General features: G+C 35.2%; 1 protein-coding gene across 2 annotated transcripts in view; it reads right to left on the reverse strand.

The window, feature by feature from the left end:
• The window catches only part of ube4b (ubiquitination factor E4B, UFD2 homolog (S. cerevisiae)), a 96,162-nt gene that overhangs the window by 28,708 nt on the left and 47,813 nt on the right, over window positions 1-19,641 (reverse strand). For both annotated transcript variants that reach the window (XM_039755644.1, XM_039755645.1), the window contains 8 exons: window positions 19,066-19,122; window positions 16,962-17,078; window positions 15,968-16,066; window positions 11,047-11,160; window positions 6,931-7,129; window positions 4,509-4,647; window positions 4,149-4,248; window positions 473-600 (listed from right to left, as the gene is read on the reverse strand). In XM_039755644.1, coding sequence (XP_039611578.1) covers window positions 473-600; window positions 4,149-4,248; window positions 4,509-4,647; window positions 6,931-7,129; window positions 11,047-11,160; window positions 15,968-16,066; window positions 16,962-17,078; window positions 19,066-19,122 — 953 coding nt within the window. The remainder of the gene's footprint in view (window positions 1-472; window positions 601-4,148; window positions 4,249-4,508; window positions 4,648-6,930; window positions 7,130-11,046; window positions 11,161-15,967; window positions 16,067-16,961; window positions 17,079-19,065; window positions 19,123-19,641) is intronic.

Here is a 19,641-nt window from a genome sequence, read left to right on the forward strand (position 1 = left end):
ATTTTGTAGTGTCATGAACCATATAACTGCACATTCAGTGAAATAATATATTTTAAAAATGAAACATTCTAATGCTACTACAATTAGGGTTCACTTCTCAAGTAATGAAACTGAACTAAAGTAGAGTGATGTACTGATGTGTGCTTTATTTCTCATAACAAAGTAGTACCAGATTAAAAAAAAAAAAATCAAGAAATAAGATTACTTCATCATGTTTCCCAAATTAACATATGACCTATAGTCTGTCATAGACACTTTTCAAAATTTAAATAAAAATATATGCCAGTATGTAAGCAAATATTGGAAGGGTTTGCATTTTTCATTTACTGTTGGAAAACATGGAAGAGTGCTCATTTACAATACCTAGCAAGTGCAACACATGAGAACACACAAAAAATAGGACTCTCTGAGCATATTTAATGAAAACATTCCAAGATATGCACAATTAGTCGCAGTCGTTGTGAAAACTTACTTTGGATAGGCAGAATCAATAATACGTAGTATCAGCTGAATAACCATGCCATAAAACTGTAAACATCTTCTTAAAAGGTTCTCATCCAGCAAACCAGCATCTGCACAGGCCTTGCACCGTACTAATTTCTGGGAGGGGGAAAAAGCACTATTAAAAGAAGAGTCCATTGAGTCCTGATACATTATTTTATCATAAAGCAGATATGAACATTTAGGGGGAAAAACAAAACTTTAATCCAAACTGATTTCTGGTGGAGTCCAAAAAAAGTACACAGTGGTAAAATCATTTGTATTCAACTGAAAATGCAAAATTCATAGTTACGTTATTTCAAAAACATTTAAAAAGCATGTATATTATGATTTTACCAGATTCTGTGTTCTGTTCTTAGTAGGCACCTTGCAGAACATGGCTGATAACTAGACTCCTTCCTTAACAACCACAATGACTAAGACTACAGGTTGACTTGCTTTAAAGTAGCAACTGAGAAAAGGGTAAAAATGACAATGCTGTCAAATGCTGCTGATGGGAAGTGTTATGAAAGTATTAACATGCTTTTCCTAGATTTCCTGATCATATTATCTAAAGATGATGCTTAAGATCAGACAAACGCACTGCTGAAATTATAAAGCATCCAGCAGGGGCAGTTGAAAGTACAATTAAAAGTGATATATAGAACTGCACACTATTCAATAAGCAAATGCTTAATATTCACCTCAATTCAACATAATCTTATTAAGAGCAGTTTCATTAACGAACCTAGTGTAATACACAAGGTAGTAAATTTTGCAGAAATTGTAACTGAAAGACTAATACAAATAATACATTTACTTAAAAGCATCTATATATTTAATCAGAAAAAACATATCAAAATAAAACTTATTTGTTTCTGAAAAAAATCAAAGTCAAAATAAGGAAAGCATTTTAATGCAACTTTCCTTTATTATCACATTTTGTGCAATTCTCATTTTATGAAGTAAAAGAACTGAGTAGAAGACACCATTTTAGAGCAAAATTTCAATCCTTACATTTCGCTTTTTCTTGTGTTGAATTATTTTCTCTGTGCCATCTGTGGTGCAGAAATGTAGTCAGCTGCTTAAATAATGAAGTCTTCCTTATTATATTTATTTTACTGCAGGAAATGTAATGGAAAAATTATAAAACTAACGTGGATTAAGATTGAGTCTTTTGTTGGCATGATGACATTTTCAGACATAAAATTTGGAAAAAACTTTAAAATTGAACAAGGCTGCAGAAAAGGTGTACGTTGTAATTATGTAGTTATATATTAGATTGTGATGGGTAGCCTCAGCCATTACCTGGTCGGGACACCAGCAAGATGGAAGGAAAAGGGAAGAAAGCATCTCTGAGGCACTACCTCCCCTGGGACACAGATTCCCATGGGATATGCTGGGACTTGGGAGTCTGGTATAGCCGTATTGGATTCCATGAGGTGCAGAGCCAAACAGTGGACTTCCACTACACCTGGGAGTGATTCCAGGTAATACCAATGAGGTACCTGGAGCACTCCCAGGAACGGAATAAAAGGAGCTGCCTCACTCCATTCGGGGAGCCAGAGAACAAAACTTGCTGAGAGAGGAGTGGAGGTGGCAGAAAAAGAGAAGGAAGAGGAAGAATACAGAAAGGAATGACTGTGCGGTGCTTTGTTTTGTTGTTCTGTGCTATGGGGAGTGAAGTAAAGGTGCTGCTCCACATGAATAAAACGTGTGTACTGGACTTGAACTTGTGTTTGCCCGTCTTATGTCAGGTAGGGTGGCTGATTATACATATAACCTGTGGTTCAATGAAACCTCATACATCCACAAAAATCTTTCTGCTACGTATCAGTAATACAAAACTGAATAAAGCACAATTTGCACAGGTAGGAAACATCTAAGAATACACTGCTAATACTGCCACATTGTTTTTTTAGGATCACAGTATTTTTTTTTAGACAGACAGAAAAACACAACGATTCCATTTACCTATATGCAATGTAAGCAATATTTTCCAGTAAAGGAATAGATTCCAGCCTCACACAACCCATTACTTAAATACTGAAATGGAAATTAATAAAATTCTTTTTATAGTACAGTAGCAGAGCAACCAGTTGCAATACCTCACAAATTATAAAATACTAAAGCGCTAAAGTTCATTTTTTAAATTTCAAGCAATACATGAAGTTACTTAAAAAAAAAAAAAGAAAAAAAAATCTTAATATCTCATATCGCATTAACTGATGAATTTGACAGAAACTCTCAAAACTCATAATTCATCGTTATCATCATTATTACTATTATCATCATTATACTGCACATGTATACTGAAATGTTTGTTGGTGTGGGTGTGTGTGTTTTAACCTGAAATTATCATCAGTAAGCATCATGGTGGCATAGTGGTTAGCACTGTAACTTGATCATTTCAGTTTTGAATCTTAGACTAGTCACTGTATAGCATTATATACTCTTTCCCTTACTTAATGGGAAGTTCTCAGATAGTTTCGTTTATCCCCACATTCCAAAAGTTACTCTAAATTGTTCCTATATGATGGAACGTGGGCATGTGTCTTGGCTGGTATTTTATCTGGATTTTCTAGCCTTTGTTCAAGGTTGCAGTAATAAGTTCTTCATCCTTGCCATTTTGTAATGGATTAACTTGGCTCAAAAATAAACTCAAGGATGAAACTGCTGCAGGTATGCCCAGTGTCAGTCACTGATAAGATGCATCAAAATAAACGATAAAAATGTTCTCTATATACAATATATCATTTTAGAGTTACACAAGACAATATGGAACCATACTTGGTCAATATCAGTTTTGCTTTAGAATGACTATAACATAATGAAGATGAATTTTTGCTTTTTTTGGACAAACATTACACCCAGTAGTAAAAAGGTTTAACAGTTTGTACGTGTACACTTAAAGCACACTACATATGTGAACAACATTTGAACAAATCCAGAAAACCTTTGCAAAATGTATTATTTCATGATCTTTGAAGCATGAAAACAAAAACCATCACCTAATTCTCAACATATTTAGACACATCAATCAATATCACTTTGCTTTCTGTGTGCAACAAACCTACCTGTACATTTCTAACTACCTCGTGTGGCTTAACGGAGACAACATTATAGGATGAGAAAAGATGCCAAACTGGGAAGAAAGCTGAGATGCACTTGTCTGTTAAGAATACTCATCAAATAAAACACCAGAATTTTATATGAGCATAAACTTACCCATGAAACTACCTTGATATTTTACATTCTGTTGCTATTTTTAGTATGTGCTGTATATTGCCCTTTCAGTATATTTTAAAATCACCAGATTTTTTTTTAAGTCAGCTTCTAAGCACCTGGACATTGTAATCAAGAAATATATTACATTAACAGTTTTTCTTTAAAATGACATCAGAATGTATCAATATCATTTGGGGAAAACAAAAATCCTGAATCAATAGCCGAAAAATTGGGAAATGCTAATAATTACAGGACTAAATAACATCCAATGATGATTAAGCAATGCAAATAAAAATTGTTTTAGATAGCTGGGGATGAAAGCTGGATGTAGCTGGAAAGAAGATGTAACAAGTATAAACAAGATGTAAATAGAATTTCTGTTCAAATACATATTAACAACTTGGTGGAAGTACAAAATTAAACAAAGGATTCACACATACCTTAAGTTGAGTTTTACACCTTTTTAACATTTCTCGGTGTCTTGTCGCAAGGGGAGAATCTTTCCATTGGTTCTCACTGTTTTTCAGGTCTTCTACAGTCCTGTAGGTCATAGAAGAAATGAAGACTGCTATACCATGCACAACCCAATAATCTATATTAAGCAGCTTTAATACTAATAACCTTAATAATAATATTTTATTTTACACAGTAATACAAAGTAGGAACTCTCACAGTTAACACATAAAACTTTAACAAAAGGTAAAACATAAAAACAAATATACTTGATTCAGATTTAATCAATGTGAATGCAGAATATTAAACTTTTAAGGAAACAAAAACAGGCCAGAGAAACAACTTACCTGTTCAAGTCCCTAATGGCCCTTAACCGTCTAATGTAGCGACGACAGCCAGGGAGTATTGACAAATGATGAGTGTGCAATGTTAGAAAAAAGCACTCTGTGGGGAATTTTGGCTCGGTGAACTTTAACGGATCTTCATCTGTTTAACAAATTGTAAAATAAAACACACATTAACACAAGAAGTTATATGCATTTCATTGGATTGAATTTTGTAATTTTACTAATGTTACACAGGAGACAAAAAACAAATTAAGTGAGCACTGTAATAAACCAAACTGACTATGCCCTGTATAAAACAATGGTAAAAATACAGAAAAAAACAGTCACTACATAACAAATAAAACATTTATCACTATGGGGCACAAAGCCGAAAATGTTTCATTTCTTTTTTAGTGGAAAAAGTGACATAGACTTTTACAGCTAAGCAAGATTAGTGTGGAAGCTAATAAAAGTTCTCTACAATAGAGTTACTGGTCAGGAAAGTTTCACCATCCTGAATAATGCCAAAGATGGAAATAAATCAATGATTGGCCTACCAAAAAAGCCCAAGACCTTAAACAGCATAGTAAAAATAGATATCAAAAGGCAACTTAAAGAACATAGTCCAAGTCTCTCTTCATAGATATTAGAAGGTCTGAGCTTAGACAGGTATGCAGAGATTGCAACTTTAATTTGCATTTAGCACAGATTGAGGAGTAATGTATTCTATAAGAGTAGCTTGGTACTAGTTGATTCTAGCCTTCCTACCAACATTGCTTCTGGAATTCTAAGTGTGATTGGTTGTGTAGGCCCTACCAATGTAAAAATGACTCCTTTGTTACTACGGTTGTTTAAAGGCAGTTTCACTACAATCAATAAAGGAGAAAGTTTAGAAAATAAGAAAATACATTACAAATAATAATCTCATAGAACTTTTCAAATGTCAAGTAAATGTTTTTTCTTTTCATTGAACTATTCAGAATTTAGCTTGCTGTGCTGCCAATGACAGTAATGTCAAACCATAATTCCTCCTGTATTGGTACCAGATTCCAAACCATTAAATACTGGCAATAATACACACAGTGACTAGATAATGGTACATACTGTAACGGATATAAACAAAAAAGAAAAATTACATTACATAAAGATAAGAAATATTAGATAAATATTACATTTAAGGCACGTGTGGAGGCCAGAATCTCACAGAACCAATATAGGTTGCTGAACTTTGGTGCTCAGTATGGTAATGTATTTTTTTCCATCATATTTTTAAATTCTCTTCTCTCAAGCCACTGCTAGAATGCTCATCCATATCATTCATACACAATTACAGTAACACATTAAATTCCTCCAGAGAACTAAGAAACTACTCAGCCAATTAAATCATTTAAGGTAAGTTATTAATGCACTACTTATGTCAAGCCCACAATGACAACCAAAAAGGCAGCAGACACCTTAAGATGATACAAAGAACTACCCGCAAAATAAAAAATTTATATTAAACCCAGGTAACAAAGTTACTGAGGTGCTATGAATAAGAAAAAAATCTCGCTTAACGGAGTTGCTCACCTCTCTCAGAATACAGTATTTGTCATCTGGTGCTATCTATTACAGTGTTCATACTTAACTAAAGCAGGTTATCAGGCCGACATCCTTTGGCATAATCACTAACTTTACAACAAAGACATTAAACTGGTCAGATTTGTGGTTAAAGATACAGTACCAACACACAACTAGCAAGGTAACTAAGGGCCCAATGCAATGTCTGTATAAATCACTGTCCTGAGAAAATTATGTGGCCAAGATTTTGTTTGGAATAAGTTAGGACATTTCTTATTTAGGCCAAATTATTGTGAATATGAGCCTGTCTTATGAAATATTTGACACCTAGCCACACAATATGTACTAATATGAAAAACAATGTTTTCAAGTGGTTTAGAAAATGAAAAATTCCAGCAGTAATGTGATATTACTTTTTGTACAGAAATATTGCTTTAGTAAATATTATCAAGATCAGCTAAATCAGCTTTACTGTACAAATATTGCCATCCATCCTGGATTATTATTATATTGGTAACTGGTTAAATTAATCAGGCTAGAGTACATTTATTGTAGTGGAAGATTAAATAGAGAATAAAAAATAAAACTAAAATGGTTCAGGCAAACACCACTTTGACTCTGCAAATGATAAAAGGTTTATTTTCTTTAAAAATAACAGATTATCAATCATGAGACATGGAAGGATAAATGCACTTTTAAGAAAGCTCATGGCAATTTCCTTTTGTAAACAGACAGATTTCATTAACTTTTGAGATAATTCATTCATAGGTAACATTAATATTTTCTTGTCACTGTTTAAATTAATAATTTAAAAAACATTAATCCAGCACTCTATAATAAATCATCTTAAAATAATGCTGCCAAAAAGGCAAAACACACTTACGGAGCTCAGCCAACCAACTTTTTAGTTCCTCCATGGTGGCTCTGAGACGTGTTTCATCAGGAGGCACACTTAATCTGCATCTGGGATGGAAAACGTAAAAGGGGTCGACAGTTTCCAGCTTAATCTTCATGCTCAACTGCTGAAGGACCCACAAGAAATTTAACATAAACCCATCTGTTGACACAAGTCTATCATCTGTCTAAAGAAAGAAGGATAAAAAAAAAGAAAGTGTAAGAAATAGTTTTACATTTCAGGAGACACTAACTTTGCCAGAACTTTTATAGCTTAATTTTCATGTCTCTGTGATTCAGGAAAGGTTCATCCCCCATACACAATGTGGCAGTGGTCTTCATATGGGAACCTAGCTGGGACACCCACAGGGGGTTCTTGGGAAATGGAGTCTAGAAATGCAACCATTTTGAGGTCCCTACATTCCAATAGAGGGTGCTCTCGGCGGAGACCAACCTACTTTCATTATGGCCCTGAAGTGCTTCCCGGAAGATGTGACATGACAACAGAAGCATTCCTAGGTACGGAATAAAAGGAAGCCTGCTGCCACACAAGGACGAGTCAGAGTCGAGAGGCAGCAACTGAAACTCAGAGAAGGTGGAAGAACTGGCAGTTTATTGTGTATATTTATTGTATAATTATGGCTTGTTATTGGGTGAATTGAGAAGAGGAGCCTGGGAAAGAGAGAAAAATCCTTTATTTTACCCTATCAACGTATGGTGCTTTACTGTGTCTGTGCTTTGGGGGTTTCTGGCAGCCACAATGGACAAACGGCCAATAATATTACTTTTCAATCAAGTAACAATAAAAAAAAGCAACAAAAAATATGCACCAACTAAAATGCTTGCCATGCTCTACTAACTGTGGTTTAAAGCACACAGTTTAGAGCTACTAACATGTCATCGGTCCTGATCCTGCTAGATTGCTCCTCAGCCTTTAACACTGTTAACCATCACATCCTTCTGGCTACCCTTTCTGACCTTGGTATCACTGGGACTGCTCTATGATGGTTTGAGTCCTACATCTCAAGCTGGTCCTACAGTGTTTCCTGACAAGGAGAGTTGTCAAAGGCACATCAGACACACACAAGGGTGCCCCAAGGATTGGTGCTGGGTCCTCTACTTTTCTCTTTGCACTCCACCTTGCTGGGCTCCATCATCCAATCCCATTTCTTTTATCAATGCTATGCAGATCACATGCACCTGTCTTTCCCTCTGGAAGACAATACAATATCAGCTTGAGTGTCTGCATGTGTTACCGAAATCACAACCTGGATGAAGGACCACCAACTACAGCTCAATCTGGCAAAAACCAAGCTTACTGTGATCCTGGCCAGAAAGTCTGTTCAACTCCCCATTTTGGTACAGCTTGGCTTACTGTCCTTAGAACCTACCAAGTTACTATGCAACTTTGGGATGGTGATTGATGAGAGCTATCTTTTTCTGACCACACTTCTACTGTTTCTCATTCATGCAGGTTCATGCTGTACAACACCTGCAAGATCAGACCTTATCTGACAGAGTATGCAGCATAACCTCTGATCTAGGCTTTAATCTGGACTACTGCAGTTTACTTCTGACAGGAGTACCCACTTGTGCTATCAAGACTCTGCAGATGCTCCAGAATGCAGTAGCCTATCTTGTATTTAACCAGCTGAGATGGGCACATGTTACTCCTCTCTTCAGTTTGCTATGTTGGCTCCCTATAGCAGTATGTATTAAGTTCAAATAAAAAGTAGTCAATGGGTTTAACAATTGATTGCAATCCAAGGTTGTATATTTATTTATTATTATATCTTTTTTCACTTGTGGAAATCAAGTTTTGTTTGCTGAACAAACAGGCCCTAGCCTAATGTTACTCAATTATTTATTTTTGTAAGTTGCTTTGGATAAAAGCATCTGCCAAGCAAATAAATATAAATACTATATTTGTTTTTTTTTAATTTTGGCTGAAATGTCATTAAAAGGTGACCATATTTATTGCAGTACAACTGCGCTGAAAGCACTCAAGAAATTAAACTACTGTATGTGCATCTTTGCATAGTACTTTTTTTTTCCTTTTCAAAAGAATGAAAAGAGGAGTTTCTATCTCTCAAGACTTAAGTGTTGTGTTGTTATTAATCTATGCATTGTATGGAACCTTGAAATGTTGTTCAGACTCTCCAAATGTTTTGACATTTTGCTGGACTACAATTATAAATGGACAAATTGACGTTTTTTTGAAAATAAACCAATTTTTGTAGTAGACATCATGAATTAAAACTGAAATATTGTTTGATAGATAGATAGATAGATAGATATGAAAAGCACTATATAAAAGATAGATAAAAAAATGAAAAAATAAAAATAAAATTAATGTTAGCATTTACTCCCCCGGGTGGAATTGAAGAGCCGCATAGTGTGGGGGAGGAACGATCTCCTCAGTCTGTCAGTGGAGCAAGACAGTGACAAAAGTCTGTCACTGAAGCTACTCCTCTGCCTGGAGATGACACTGTTCAGTGGATGCAGTGGATTATTCATGATTAACAGGAGTTTGCTTAATGCCCGTCGCTCTGCCACAGATGTTAAACTGTCCAACTTTACTCCTACAATACAGCCTGCCTTCTTAACAAGTTTGTCCAGGCGTGAGGCATCTTTCATCTTTATGCTGCCACCCCAGCACACCACTGCGTAGAAGAGGGCACTTTCCACAACCGTCTGGTAGAACATCTGCAGCATCTTACTGCAGATGTTGAAGGATGCCAACCTTCTCAGAAAGTATAGACTGCTCTGACCTTTCTTACACAGAGCATCAGTATTGGCAGTCCAGTCCAATTTGTCATCCAGCTACACTCCCAGATATTTATAGGACTGCACCGTTTGCACACAGTCACCTCTGATGATCACAGGGTCCATGAGGGGCCTAGGCTTCCTAAAATCCACCACCAGCTCCTTGGTCTTGCTGGTGTTAAGGTGTAAGTGGTTTGAGTCACACCATTTAACAAAGTCTTTGATTAACTTTCTGTACTCCTCCTCCTGCCCACACCTGATGCAGCCCACAATAGCAGTGTCATGAGCGAACTTTTGCACGTGGCAGGACTCAGAGTCATATTGGAAGTCTGATGTATATAGATTGAACAGGACCGGAGAAAGTAGTCCCCTGCGGCGCCCCTGTATTGCTGAACACAATGTCAGACATGCAGTTCCCAAGACGCACATATTGAGGTCTGTCTGTAAGATAGTCCACAATCCATGCCACCAGGTGTGGTACAAGTACTCTGTCTTGCTAGGTGTGCCAGCTCTAGAATTTGACACGTGATAGATATTGAAATTAATTCAAAGTACTGCTGCAAAAATCTTTGTAAGAACTACAAAGTACAACCACATAACTACAGTTCTTAAGTCTTTACAATGGCTTCCAGTCAATCTTAGGGCTAAATTGGAAAATCCTCTGTCTTACAGAACAATCTTTTAAAGGCAAAGCCTGGACATGCCTATCTAAACTTACCATTGTTTGTATTAAGATCTCAAAATGGTTGCCATCTAAAAAAATGTAAGGATTAATAAAATAAGAGTGGGAGGTCAAGCTTTCAGCTACAAGGTCCCAAAAGCTGTGAAACACTTTACCTAATTCACAAAAGAGACACCCGTTCCAGAGAGTCTTTGTTTTTCACCATATTGTTTTAATACAGCATGTTTATTTCTTTATTGTTGTCAATTGTTTGTTACATTGAATAAAATATAAAATACTGTAATTGACCACTCTTTCTCTCAGGTTTTCTGACCATGACTCCTGTACTCGGCTTTCTGTTGACTAAACTCTTTGAATAAGCACACTATCGATATAACGAATGTGTATGTACTATTCATTTAATTAAAGTGTCCATCCAATATTGCTACATATATGAAGATTAGATATTTTTAGACCTTTTATGCAGGAATCCAGAATATTTGAACTAGTTCATAATTTTTTTTTTAAATTATGCATATGAAGGAGTTGAGATATATATATTATTTTTGTAATCACTTGGTACTTATACACAATGTGCCAAAGAAACATTATTTATACAGCATAAACAAAAAAAGAGTCACAAAACAATTTTGATTTTTATCAGTGACAATTGCATACCTGCATTTGGGCTTTTTTCATATTTCGATTCACTATAGCAGCCATGTAATTCAGCGCTGCCTCTCTGGTGTCACCATTGAGCAAAATATTATGCAAGATTTTAAAAAGATCACCCTTGGAGGAAAAAAAAAAATCAGAAAAAAATAACACTTTCATCTTAAACTACATAAAGTTGATTTGATTAACCACTTATGTATGCCATATTTCAGAGATGTTTGTATACATTGCAATAAAACCACTAGTCTTAAGTTTCCATGCTGTTAGCTCTCTTTCATTAGTAAAATAAGCAATTTGCACATATATGTCGAGGTGAGCACCTCGTGAGAGCAAAATCTGCTTTTATCAAAGATCCCACCTACATTGAGCCACATACAGTGAAAGATTATTGGATCGCGGAGTTTATAGTTATCCATGAATGGTAATTTTTACTACATGACACAGCTGTGCGTAAAAGGCAGGAAATATATTGCATATGTGTAATCTTTATGCATCTTTACGCACAAGCTACTGTGAGAGTGCGCACAAACTGCTTGGATGATATGCAATAAGGCTTGAAGTTTGCACTAGGAAAATGACTTCATATATATATATATATATATATATATATAAAAGAAAATACAGTTAGGTAAGTACTAGAAGAGTAACTGAATGCTAGTAATACAGATTATGAATACCATAAGTCACAGTTTTGACTATTGAGAACATTCATATGGGGAAGGACTCAATGCCAGTAATGCTTAGTATAATTTTGAAGCATTGCAGCATAGCAGAGATGGGGACAAGTCGCATATGATCAAGTTCAAGCAAGTTTCAAGTGCTAACCATCAAGTCTCGAGTCAAGTCTCAAGTCACAGTTAAGACAAATCAAGCAAGTCAAGTCAAGTCAAGGGTTCACCCTAAGCAAGTCAAGTCGAGTCCTGATAAGTTTCAAGCCAAGTCAAGTCAAGTTGCAGTACTAAAACAAACAGAGGTTAAATTTTCGATACGTTTATTTTTGCACAGAAAACTTTTTACAGAAAAGATGAACTTATATACATATATTATGTATCTTATTTGCATTGCTATATTTAAATTATATGCATATCTGTGCTACATTAATATCTGAAAATAAAATTGTGTTGCTTACACAAAATGTTTAAAACTAAGAAATCCAGTCTAAAATGTATAATGCAATTCAATCGGAAAGGATTAGTTTACTTTGACAACAACAATGTACAGATAATGTACTCACCCCCTTGTCATCCAATATGTTCATGTCTTTCTTTCCTCAGTCATAAAGAAATTGTTTTTTTTTTTTTGGAGAACATTTCAGGATTTCTGTCTATATATAATGGATATGTATGGCGCCCCGAAGTTTGAACTTCCAAAATGCAGTTTAAATGAAGCTTCAGAATGCCCAAAATGATTGGTTATTTTCCAAACAAATTGACAATTTATATACTTTTTAGCCTCAAATGCTGGTCTTGTCTCCTCTCTGTGCAGTCTGTGTGATTCGGGTAAATACAGTTAATAGATGTCAAAAAAACAACAATCTCTTTTATATCTTTAATGTCAAAAACATCCTGCAATGCTGTTTTACCTTTTTTGTAAAGGGCATTTGAGCTTCTATACATGTTAACTGTGTAAACACTGTGTCTGCACTTTTGCTGCAATCTAAGACTGTATTTACCCGAATCACACATACTGCGCAGAGACAACACAAGACCAGCGTTTGAGGTTAAAAAGTATATAAATTGTCCATTTGTTTAGAAAATAACCGATTGTTTCGCTAGATAAGACTCCTCCTCCTCGGCTGAAATCGTTTAGAGTCTTCTGAAGCTGCATTTTAGAAATTCAAACTTCGGGGTGCCATACATATCCATTATATAGAGAGAAACCCTGAAATGTTTTCCTCAAAAAAACAATTTCTTAATGATCGAGGAAATGTTTTATATATGATGCTTTAATACTTATGCTGTCCATTATAAGGCACAGTAGGGGATTTATCCACTCTTTTTAATCTAACGTTAGTGATGAATCTCGTTAATTAAAATGAACGGATCTTTTTCATTTCAGCAGAATATAAATATAATGTATGTTAATATAGCCCAGTAGATGAAGTTATGAAGCTTAATTGTCATCTCTGTGTGGACGCGCAATATACACGTTTCATACATAATATATAATCTGATATATTTGTTTTCTATTTGAACTGGTTTCATTGTTATACAGCACACAACATTTTGTTGTTATTGTGAGTGTACACAAAAAAATTATAGACACTTAACGTAACCGATTCGAACGATGAAATTATTCTTGTCTGTATGACCAAAAAGTTTTGAACGAGTTATTGAAGAAGTGATTGCACCGACGCTTTCATCTTAGATTTTCATGCAGTATAACGTTACACGAGCTGCCATTCAACTAACCACACGCAGTCAGTCCATACAAACGCTTGAAAATGCGCACATTTAAAATAGACATTATAGTTTACATGTAATATCGAGAAGCCCTTTCATTTCAAGTTGCACTCAACATCAAAATGTGGCTACGCCACTGGTAACGTTATAGCATTTTATTTATGAGATGATCATCACATTTCTGATAAAAAAAACATGCAACCAAGGCCAAATTATGACAAACAGAAAAGATTAATTTAATTATTTAGTAATCGTTTTATTAAATTAACTATAAAGAATTCGACTTCCTTACCTTTCCTTGTGGTTTTTGAAGTGCGGATGAAATTTGATGTTGTGGTTGTCGTGTCTGATACTCTCGCGTTGCATTCTCTGCATCTGGCAAATCTTTTTTTGTTAGTACGGTCTAGTTCAAAGTCCTTATAGCCAAACGTGACTATATGAGGAGCTCAACTATTGTCTGCCATGTTTGGAGCGGTTTGAGTTGTGCAGCGTTCTTCTTCTTCTTCTTCTTCTTGGTAACGTTAAGAGTTGTGCAGCGTTAAGGGCGCAGGCGCCAATTATGGTGCTGCTGAGTCATAATTATTTTATTAAATTATTTTATTAAACGAATTATATTTAAAAGTTCAAGTCATTGTCGAGTCTTCCACTTTAAGTCAAGTCTCAAGTCACTTACTCTCAAGTCAAAGTCAAGTCAAGTCATTTTCCTCTCAAGTCAAAGTCAAGTCAAGTCATTTTCTTACTTCAATCAAGCAAGTCTCAAGTCCTGAAAATTGTGACTCGAGTCTGACTCCACCAGACCAGTACAGCGATTGTGGTCAGCTGCATGTAGGGTGACCACTCTGGTGCATAGCCTGGATGGGAGAAGCAGGGGAGTCACCAGTAAAAGAAGGCACCGGACTTTGTTTTAAAAGACTGCTTCCAGCCATTGTTTAAACCTCGATTTTAAAAGGATTTTGCTATTGTGTTTTTAACCTCCACCAGTTCACTCATTTTTATTGGATTTATTTCTTTATTGACCTTTGAGAGACACTGCACTATATATTTGAACACGGTTTTGATTTTGCTGATTTTTAAAATAAAAGCACTTTGCACTTTTTGCACCATCCCCTTGCTTTGTTGTGCCTCACTGTCCAGCTCATCAGTGACATTACCGACGGCGTCTCATTCGAGAGATCCCAGAAGCTGGATGGGCGCATGGAGCAGAACACCTGCATCGTCACAGTCACTAGCTGTGTGAACTTTCACAGGGAACCTCTCTTCTATAAAATGTATTTTTACCACACCATGCCAGTGTTCACAGTTTTACAAAGTTGAGGAGGCCGCTCTTAAATCCAACGTCACCAAATCACACTATACAATGCCATGCCTCATCGCTGCTCTCAGTATCAAGTGGAGTAACTCCCCTCCTGATGATCGAATGTCATTACTTAACTCCACTGATTCTAATTATGCCAGTTTTCAACATGAATGACAAAAAAAAATTGTTTTTCAGGCTGACTGGACACTGTGTGGATGGTTTAGGTGTACTGTGGGAGTGTGCCCCATCTAGGGATGTTTCTGCCCTGTGCCCAGGTTTGCCAAGAAAGGCATTGCCCCCAGCACTGGAAGAAGTTGGAATAAAAGTATATGTATGTTCTTAGTTATTCCAGATGTGAAATGCAAGATTAAAAAAAAAAAAAAAAAAAGGAAGAAGAAATGTGACCTACAATACAAAAAAGCCAATCTATTGTACAAAATGTAAAGTTCTTCTGCGCCTAGCCATACACAGTAATTGTTAGAAGGACTAGAATGATGATTTTGAAAGTGAAGGTTTGGATGAGTACGTAATTATATGTTTAGGTGCACACCTTGTGCTGAACAGTATAACTTTGCAGTTCTGTAGGATATGCAATCTAAACTTGGTACAATGATAGCCGACAGACTAGAGCACAAATGAAAACTCATTCAAGGGTTGTACATCATAAAATGTCTTGTTTATGTAAAATTAAGTAAAATTAATTTTTTGGTGAGAAAATTAGCTGATAAAGATGTGAAACAAAGGTTTTTACTCATATTAAAGATTTTCTTTTAAAAATCTGAAGTCTTACACTCGCTACTCTTCAGTTATTAGAAACACCTTTAATAAATAGGCAGAGCAATAGCTGTTCATTTTTAGGTATGTAATTTAGGTGCAATAATGACAAAAAACCCTTTCAGGGTATAAAGGGTTAACTAATACATACTAGAAACTTAAATTGAAAGGGCCATTGTTCTCATAATAGGTTGATGGCTGTTAAAGAAAAAAAGACAAATCCTTAATATGCTTTGCTTAAGGTAATATCTGCCTTTGCATAAACAAAGTTTATCTGTAAAATCTGTAAGTCAGTGGGGCTCAAATATTTCAACACTGCAAATAGACCACAGTTTTCACACCTCCTGGTTAAATTTACCTTTCTTCAATCTTCTGAAAAATTCAACAAGTCCTCATCATTGATAGTACAAGTTCAGGACTGATTTCTTAATAGGTGGGTGTAGATACATACCCTTGCAGATTCCAGATAATGCTGCAGAGACTGGCTAACCACTCTGGTGTTCTCCAACGTAATGGCAGGGCCAGAGAAGTATTTGTCTGCGACTTTAGGCTAAAAAAAAAAAGAGAGAGAGAGAGAGAGAAAGACTTATTTATGCAATAATTCAATTAATTATTATGCAATATAAAAATCATTATGATTTCAATCTGGAACATGGAGGTGTGACTCTAGTCCATTATGGACTACAGGGTCTTTTAGATTTCACTAGAGTTTAGCTTTAATTCTTGAATAGGGGAGTCATGAATTTATTTTCTGAGCTAGCATATTCCAGAGGAGGATCACAGAAAACAACTGCTGTGCAGCAGCCCAGTAAAAATTACTGAAGCACAATATGTAATACAGTAAGAAGACATTAATGTAAATGACACTAAAATGTCAGCAGAACACTTTTCAGTAAATTAATGTATTCACAATCAACTAAAAATACATGCCTCTGCAGTTCCGTGCGGCAGAATGGTGTTTTCTTTGAACACTGATGTCTTACATCTGTAAAATATTTGTAACATTTAGGGCTACACTGTACACAACTGAATGTTTTTCTATGCAGTTAATCTCAAGTCATTGCTTTATACAGTGGGTATTGTATGTCACATTTAAAGATTATAAGCTAAATTACAGAAAAAAAATTTTTCACTCCTCAAGACGAAAGCTGACATAAAACAATCAGAACAGACTTTAGCAAACAACTATCATATGGTCACATTCATGCTCTAAAATGTACCAGAAATCATACTACATATTCTTTGATGAATGTTTAATAGTAGTAACAGAAAGTTTCTTAAACAAAGACTAAAGGAATATAGTAGATTGCTGAACATATATAAAAATACTCATAAAATGTCAGAATAACCTGAAGGAAAAATTTAGTCACATCTTGCCACAAGCCAATTCAGTATCAATAATTTTGTTTAAAGTCCAAGTATACATTTACCTATTTGCAACTTACATCATCTTCAGCAAATACAGACAAGCTGAAAAAGGCTCCAAGATATGATAGTCTTTGCAACTCTCGTCCACTAGCAGAGCTTAAAGAGTCAGGACACCAGAGAGGCAATGATGTAATCTGAAAGAAAGAATGATTAATATTAGACCCTCACTCTATATGCAAGTGTGCCTTGCTTCCTTTTTAGTACTTTCAGTGCCTTCCTCATGGGGATAAATTATGTTTAAAATGATGAAACCTTGCTTTTGTAATTTACTTAATACTCAACATGTATTACATTTTTGCTTGAACTATAAAGCATACTGTATTAAGCTTAATATGAACAACATATTCTAACTGCTAGACATCACAGACTAGAAGCTCGATAAACTGCAGCAAGACTTCCAGTCCACAATTAGATAGAGAGATAGATAGATAACGTTATTAATCCCAAGGGGAAATTCACAACCCTAATTATAGGAATGGCACAAGAGCATATCCTGTACAATAAATGGGAGAAAAGGAGCATGTGGCTATCAAGAGAAACCATCAAATTTGCAAACCAATGAAGTGCAGCCAGAGCAGCCGGAAATAGAGACATGGCAAGGAAGCTAAATCCAGAATTTTAAAGGGCAGTGCAAAAAGACAAAGAAGAAGAATACTGGAATGCACAATGTGAATGTCTAGAAAAGGAAGCTAAGAAGAGTTATATAAGAAATCTCTTGCACAATTAAGGATGATTCAAAATCCCTTTTCTGCGCACACAGGAACAAATAAAGACAGGCATGGAAAGATTTTGATCAAGCAGCAAGGCAATAGAAGCAGATGGTGAGAATATACTGAAGAGCTGCTGTATGTCAATGGAAAGAACCCTGAACCACTCTGTGAGGAACCAGTGGAGCAGAATGCAAAAGGACTGTGTAAACCATCGCATAATAGCCCACCTTCCCCATGCAAGTAATTTGTCGTGAAAATCTACAACTCCTGTGTCCCATCATCAAAGCAGAACTTCCTGACCTGCAAGATGGCTTCCAGAGAGGTCATGGTACCTGCGACCACACTGCAAATTTATGAACATTTGATTGCATTGACCATGACAAGCTTTGGGTTGCCCTGAAGGAATTGAGCATACCATTACAACTGATCCATGTGATAAGAGCACTATACACAGACCAAGACAGCACTGTATGAACACTGAATGGATATAAAGAGTGGTTCTGGATTGCGAGAGGTGTGAGACAAGTTTACATTCTCTGCTTGTCATTTCAGTCTGTACGCAAGAGAAAATTAGACTTGCAAAAACCTGAAATCAGTGTACATAGCTTGATTTTAAATTTAGCACAGATGAAAGTTGTGTTAATGGGCAACATTTTAAAGGTCAACTTTCTTAATATTTTAGTTCATTACAACACTTACCAGAGTAAGGGTGTAATCCGCACTCATTTTTTACTTATGATTGAATTTTTAAAAAATTGGTATTTTAACTCCAAAATTCTTATTTTCAAAATAGGTGCATGAGTCATATAAAAATATTCTTGGTATTCCATAATATTGACAAAATATTAAATGCTGGTATTGTATTTACAAAAAAAATGTAATGTAATATTAAAATTTTAAACCAAGAATGAGACTTAATTATGAAGTAGTGAAATTTTTCATTAGAGTTCAATGTTGCTTACATTTATGAAGTAATTTTGTTTTACTTTCTTTTTTTTTTTTAAACAGGAAACACATTTTACTGGTGTTGCTTCAATTTCAGTGCTGTACTTTAGCACATTTCTCACTAAACATTACTGGTAAATGTTTTGTTTCTGCTTAATCTCTCAGCTGAAGTTGGCAGTCATGATGAAGTAAAGCTCTCATATACAGTAACCTAAATTGTTTGTGGCTTTACAATGCTAATATAATGTCAAAGGATTAGTTAGAAGATTTATAAAAATGCTTTAAGGAGCTTATAACTGCAGGTGTTTACAGGATAAATATAATACATTATGTATAAAATGACTTTCTTTAGACATGAGTTGCTAGGTATATATGGTACATTATAAAAAGAATTAGGCATAATATTGAAGGCACTGATTCAGCAGCATAAAAAGGTACACATTTATCTTTCAAGCTGTATGCTTACCAAACTGCAAACTGGATGTGTCTTCCCAAATTTGATTTCACATAGTTCTGCTAATGCCTAAAAATGATGAACAAAATATTAAGTCAGAAAACTAAAATTGTTTTGTGATGAACACAGAGCAAGGTACACAATTTAAAAAACTGCAAACTCCAAGAATGGATGAGCACATAGTACTATAAGAATAAAAACATTGAATATGTACACAATGTTATCAATGTTCAATTTCATATCATTTTAGCTGCAATAAGAAAGAATTTCACCTAGTGCTGGTAGTTGTGTTAAGTAGCGGTAAAAGCAGGAAGTATCAAGGATCTTACACCTTAGACTGGAACAAAGAAATATTTAAACGCACAGACATTTTGAAGCAAGTTTTTACACTAAAGTATAGACAATTTAAGAACAGCAGCAAATATTCTGACATTTTAAACTGTTCCGTATTAAAATGCATGTTTACATGTTAATTGCAGTATTTGTGACAAAGCTTTTCTGCAACATTACTTGAACCATGAATTGAGGGAGGAGGAGAGAAAGATAATCAAGAAAATGACAGTACACAAAGTGTAATGAAATATAACA

Source organism: Polypterus senegalus, chromosome 6, assembly GCF_016835505.1.
Source record: "Polypterus senegalus isolate Bchr_013 chromosome 6, ASM1683550v1, whole genome shotgun sequence".
Taxonomy (NCBI): domain Eukaryota; kingdom Metazoa; phylum Chordata; class Cladistia; order Polypteriformes; family Polypteridae; genus Polypterus; species Polypterus senegalus.